Genomic DNA, 6,247 nt, shown 5'->3' with positions numbered 1-6,247 from the left:
GGCGGCCCTGCCGCGGCGGGGGCCGCCGCTGGGGAGAGCGGGGCTGGCCCGGGCCCGCGGCCGGGCTGGGCGGCGGAGAGCGGCGGAGCCGCCGGCTCCTCCCTGGGGGCCGCCGGGGAGCGGCAGCCCCGGCCCCAGCGGCGTCGCGCGGCTTCCGGTGGCGTCGCGGCGTTTCCGGCGCGCGGGCGGTGCCGGACTCCACCGCCCGTGGCTTCCGGCGCGCGCGGGGCCGGCGGGGCCGCAGTGCCCGCGGCGGGGCCTGGCCCGGTAAGTCGCCGGGACGTGAGTAGCGGCGGGGGGGGCCATTCGGCTGCGGCGGCGGCAGCGACCGTGCGGGAGCCGCCCGGCCCGGCCCGGCCCCCCGGGTGGCGAGAGGTCCCGCTGCGGGTGTGGAGCGAAGGGCGCGGTAGAGGTTTCCGCGGGGCTGCCCCGTCCGTGCGGGCCAGGCGGTCTGGGAGCCGCTCCGGCTCGGCCCCGCTCCCTCCCGAGCCAGGGCCCCCAGGGGTGCGCCCTGGGGCTGCGGTGGCTTCGCGTCAGGGTCGGGACGGGCCGTGGCGAGGAGTGAGGCGGCTCCGACATGGCCGGGCTGGAGCTTGGGTCAGCCCGTCCTGCCCTCCCCGCCTGGGAGCCTTGTGGGGGAAAAAACAGCTTGTGGGGCTCTTTTTTTTTTTTTTTTTTTTTTTTGGTTGGTAATTTTCAGGAATTCTGACTAACTGTGATTATTTGAGTGTTGGATGCAGTTCACTGGGCTGCAATGAAGAGAGCTCACGCTTCAGTTACTACACTGACCTAACTAAAGCTTCAGACAGTGTTAATCCGCAACTCGACCGAAACCAAACGTCTTTTTCCATTTTTTGTTCCCAATTGTTCCACTTTGGGAAAAAGGCCACTTTTCTTCACCCCAGCATTCTTCATCATTTGAGGATTTGCCTTTTCCTGATCTTCTTTTTCCTGCGATGAAGGCAGAAATTTTTTTCTCATCTTTAGAAAAGGCACCCAAACAAAGTGGGCTCATGTAAAGGACTTTGTCGAGACTGTGTTTGCAGCGGATGTCTCAACATTGCTGGAACATCTTGCCCCAAGGGATGTCTGCCTCACCATCGCTGCAGCGACACAGCACCTGCCCCACCACAAAACCGCACATCTCCTGTTTGTACCCTTACCCCGGCCCATGCGCCCAGACCCAGGGACAGAAAGATCCCCCACAGAGACGGTATTGGGCATGTGCACCACCGCTGGGGGGGGGGGTAAGGCTGAGATGCTAATCGATTCCCGGGAGGAGCGATGACACCCCAATAAAAGAACCACGACTACCAGCACCTGGTGGAATTCCCCACCTGACATGAAGTCGATTCGGACTGACGGGACGCTGCAGCTCCGTGGTGGTAGCTATTGCACTTGTACTTTACTTTTTTTTCCTTCTCTTTCTGTCTCTTTCCTGCCTCTACGCGAATGTTTTTGGAAGTATTAAACTTCTTTTCTTTATGGCACCTGACCGTGTTTGTGTCTTAATCTCACTCTGGGAATAACCAAGAATCTCCCCAGCCCTGACCGTGCCAGGTCTGGGCAGCAGGTTTGCACGGGGCGGGGGTTATTATTCTTTTGGCTTTTAGTCTGTTTATTCCTCCCCTCGTCCCCGTCCCCCCGCCCCGCCCGCCGCAGCGAGCATTCCTGGGCTGTCCCTCACTGCGGGCACAGGAGTTTGCGGGGGCTGGGTGGTGACGGTGGGGCTCAAGCATCTGCACAAGCTGTCGCTGCCCCCGAGGCTTATTTTGGGGGGAAGAAGCCTGTTTTGCGGGAGCGGGGCGGGTGGTGGCGGTCCCGGTCCCGCGCGCCCCCCTCCCGCCCCCCTCGCGCCCCCCCCCGCGACTGTTGAGCGCGGCGTCATTCAAACCGCGGCACCCCCGGTCGCAGCCGCCGCCGCGCAGCCGGTGCGGAGCTCCTCGGCCGCGGCTCGCCTCGGGGGGCTCTTTCCTCGCCCAAACCCGCGGCACTGCGGCTTGAAAGCCCAGCAGCGAAAGCCAGACGCCTCACCCTCAGCTCGGGCTCTAACGGACACCTGAAGCTGCCGGCTCGCTTGGAGGGAGGGGGCGCTTGGGGGGGGTCCGCGTCCCCCGCGGGGCTCCGTCCCCCGCCCCCCGGGTTGCTTTAGGGGCAGCGGGTGAAGGGAGGAGCAGAAATAGGGTGAAACCGAGGGAAGTTGGTAGCGGGGAGGGGGAACTTGAAGCTATTTTGTCCTGCTAGCGGCGGGTGGGAGAAGCATCCCTGCTTTGTGGGACGGCAGGGCTGGGTTTTGGTCGTCTGTGGGGGTTTTGTGGGGTTCGTTTTTAATTCTTGCTACAACCGAAGGCTTCTGGGCAGCACCGGCCCCCGGGGTTTGGGGGGAATTTGCCCGAGTTTCAGGGCTGCTAAGGCACCCCGGGGGAGGTGTTGCGGCTCCAGCGTGCAGCACCCCGGGGATGGGTGTCACCCAGCGGCACCGGGAGCGGCACCTGCCCCGGTGCTGGAGAGCGGCTGCACCCTCGGGGAGCCTCAACCCTCTCCCTGTTGTTCTTGCAGGATCTGCCCCGTCCCCTCCCTTCCCTTCCCAAGGCATGGCTGAGGCGTCGCACCTGCGGGCAGGGAAGGAGAAAAGAACGAAGAACGACACCGTGGTGGACTTGGACGACAGCCTGACCAGCCTCATGTGGCTGCCGGACTTCTCGATCAGGGAGGACACCAGCATGGGCAAGTCCTACTGCCCCAGTGGCCCAGAGCCCCTTGACTGTCACAAGCTTTCCAGCTTCGACGCCCCGATGTCGCCCCTGGCCGCTGACCCAGCGTGCATGGGGGTGCCCCACACTCCCATCTCCTCCTCCTCCACCTCAAGGACGGCGCACCACACCATGCCCGTGAACCCTCAGCTGGCGGAGAACATCGACTACAAGACCAACCCGCATGTCAGGCCGCCCTACTCCTACGCCACCCTCATCTGCATGGCGATGGAAGCCAGCGATAAGCCCGAAATCACCCTCTCCGCCATCTACAAGTGGATTACCGACAACTTCTGCTACTTCCGACATGCTGATCCCACCTGGCAGGTAGGAGATTTGGAGACCTCTTGTCTTGTCCCCTCGCCCCGCAGGGCTGGGGAGGGCTTCCCCCAGCCTCCACTGTGCAAGGCAAGGTGCCATGGGGATGCTGAATCCCACTGGGAGGAAGGCGGCACCGGCAGCTGGTGGGGAAGGGCTGTAACGGAAAGAGCTTGGGTGTGCAGAAATGCCGCGACCATGAGGGCGGCGGAGGGAAGGAGCCATTACAGGGGGGAGCCCGGGGCCATTTTGGGTGCAAGGAGGTACCTGTCGGGCTGTTGGTCCCTGCAGCTCCTCTTGGCTCCAGGACGAAGGCGTCTCTGTCCCCAGCTCCACCTTTCTGAGGCTCTCGTGGTGTCCTGAGTCCCTCCGGGCTGAGCACACGTGGAATGGCCAGATTGAGCATCTCTGGGTGCTGAGGTGCAGGTGTAGGAGAGGGATGGAGAGGAGCCCCAGGGAGATGCCGCTTGTTGGACAAATCCTTCGCTGGGGAGGTTCAGAGCAGAAATGCTGCTGCTTTCCCAGCAGGGCAGGTCTCCTGTCCCCTTGGACAGGCGTAGGAGGCTCCATCGCTGTGACGAGCTGGTGAGGCCTCAGAGGGAAGCCCAAAAAGAGGTCAAATAGGGCTGCTGTCCCCAGCTAGCACGAGCATGTCCCCAGGGGGTAGGGGACAGCCCCCAGGCTCACCAGCTTTGGGGACTGCGTGAAGTACAGGGGCTTTTCCCAGCCACCTTGGCTCGCTGCCCTCCTCTGTCACACAAGGAGACCTCCGGCACGTGAGGCTTTCTAGGATATGGCAGGGCAGGAGGGACCTGGGTGGCTCGTCCCTCTGCTTGGGTTCACATCACTCCAGGCACATTCAGGGTTTCAGAACAGCTCAACGGGAGCAGAAACTCCTCTATTTCTCTCCCCCCCCCCCCCCCCTTTTTATTTTTCTTTTCCCCCTTCAGCTCGTTTGAGTGGTGGCTGGTGAAGATGCAGTGATTCCACACCAAGCTTCCTCAGGCCAGGAGGCACGTCTGGGGACACACCGGGCTGTGGTGGAACATCCATGTGTGTCTCCAGTTTTGCCCGTCTGGTTTGGGTCAGCCTGGCTGCGGGGAGGCACGGTGCCTATTTTTGGCCAAATAATTTCCCCTCAACACTAGCAACAGGCACAGATGAACAGGGGGATGCAAGGAGGGCCCTCACGATGCCATCCCCCGCGGTGCTGCCATGTGTTGCCACTTGTAATGGGGCTGTGGCCACACTGGTGTAAACCATAGAAACATTTAGGTTGGAAAAGACCTTTAAGATTATACCCTCCTCTTCCTCCTTAGACACGAAGGAGGACCCAGCCTCCTTCAGCTCAGCTCCATGCCTGGAGCGAGTCTGGCCAGTTTCTCCCAGTGCTCTGCATGATCAAAGGCCCCACAGTCCAAATTTACAACCAAGGAGAGTTGCCCAAAAGCTTCCTGTTGGTTGGCAGGTCCTAGCTTGAGCCCCTTGGCTCCTGTCACCTCTGGCTGGATTAGACAGAAGGCAAGAAAACTCTGCTGGTGGCTAGGGGCAGGGGAGTTTCTGCTGGGCATGCAGCCTGGGATGTCTCGATGTTGCTGTTTCTGCTTTCTTTTTCCCAAAGGGCCTTGCTGAAAACGTGCTTCTCTACCAGCCTCCCCACACAGGTAGGTACTGCAGCAGCAAACAAGTGTTCAACCTTGTTTGTTTTTTTTTTTTCTCTTTTGGGTCTACAACTGCATCCGGCACAACCTCTCCTTGAACAAGTGCTTCATCAGGGTGCCCCGAGAGAAGGACGAGCCAGGGAAAGGCGGGTTTTGGAAGCTTGACCCCCAACATGCTGACCGGCTCGAGAACGGGGCCTTCAAAAAACGGAGGACGGCCCCAGTGCAGATCCATCCTGCCTTCACCAAAACAGACCAGCCAGAAGCACAGGGCGTCGCCAGCCCAGCTGCCTCCCCTTGCGCCTCCAATAACATCCTCAACGTCAACGTTGAGTCGCTGCAGCTGCTGAGGGAGTTTGAAGAAGTCACCGGCACCCAGAACTGGAAGCCGGTGGTTGGCAAAGCAGGGCAGAAGCACAAGCAGCCCTCGCCCAAGCGAATGGCCAAGACACCTTGGCTTTCTGACTCTGCCTTGCTGACCCAGGAAGAGGAGGCCGAGCTGGGATCACTGACAGGCGACTTTGGCTGGGAAGCCATCTTCAACACCAACCTGAATGGAGACTTCTCCACTTTGGGGGATCTGGAGCTCCCACCTACTCCAACCAGCCCCGTAACACACGACCTGGACTTGACAGTACATGGGCAGCACACTGAGTGTCCCCAGGGGCAGGAGCAGGTCCTCACCGCATCCAACCAGAACATCTTGGACTTTGATGAAACCTTCCTGGCCACTTCCTTCCTGCAACATCACTGGGACGAAGAGACAAGCGACTGCCTCTCCACCGCTGTCAACATAGAGCAGTTGTTTGATCTCAACGACACCTCTTTTCCAGCAGATGCGACCAACTGGAGCAACCTGGCGGCCCTCTTATGAGAGGCCAGTCACCTTCCAAAGCCCACACAGACTTTAGTAGGACGCTCCCCCCGTGCTGCTGGGACTTACAAGGGACAAGATTTTCTAGAGACGGAGACATCCACAGTGACTTTTACCAGCTTGAGTCACGGAAACACCACCACAAGAACTGCTTGGTATATCTGTAAAGGACACATCACAAGTCTCTAGTCCATGAGTCTCCTCAAGAGGAGAAATTTTAACAGCACTTATTTTTTTACTTGTAAAGGAAGAAATGTGAATTATCTTCTTTTTTTTTTTTTTTTTTTTTTTTTTTTCCCCCCCCCTATGTGGAAATGAACACGGTACATGTTTCTTCAGGGCTAAAGGAAAGCACCTGTTAAATCCTGTTCAAGACATTCCTGGTAGCTTAGGACTTGAGGACTTGATAGGTTAAGTGCAATTTCCTCACCCCTTCATCTCTCCGTTTCTCTCTCTCTTTCCTTTTTCTGTCTAGGGTAGTTGGTAGGTACAGTGTAATAATTAGCTAGCATGTAAAAAGAAGTCCCTTCTGGATTCTCTGAGTTCAACCTCCCTCCTGATTTGTGCCTAGGGAAGAAGAAAAGGTTTATAAATCCAGCAAGTCTGCCTCTTCAGTTGTTTTTATATAATCTGTTAAATAT

General features: G+C 58.8%; 1 protein-coding gene across 1 annotated transcript; it reads left to right on the top strand.

The window, feature by feature from the left end:
- Positions 1-2,594: 2,594 nt before the first annotated feature.
- Positions 2,595-5,606, top strand: LOC147412698 (forkhead box protein J1-like). Its single transcript, XM_086481104.1, has 2 exons — positions 2,595-3,080; positions 4,803-5,606. The coding sequence occupies exons 1-2, from the start codon at positions 2,595-2,597 to the stop codon at positions 5,604-5,606; spliced, it is 1,290 nt and encodes a 429-aa protein (XP_086337230.1).
- The last annotated feature ends 641 nt before the right edge of the window (positions 5,607-6,247 follow it).

The sequence above is a fragment of the Leptosomus discolor genome, unplaced genomic scaffold (genome assembly GCF_034619465.1).
Source record: "Leptosomus discolor isolate bLepDis1 unplaced genomic scaffold, bLepDis1.hap2 HAP2_SCAFFOLD_67, whole genome shotgun sequence".
NCBI classification, from domain to species: Eukaryota; Metazoa; Chordata; class Aves; order Leptosomiformes; family Leptosomidae; genus Leptosomus; species Leptosomus discolor.
Note: the sequence above shows the minus strand (reverse complement) of the source record. Positions and strands in the feature narration are given on the sequence as shown.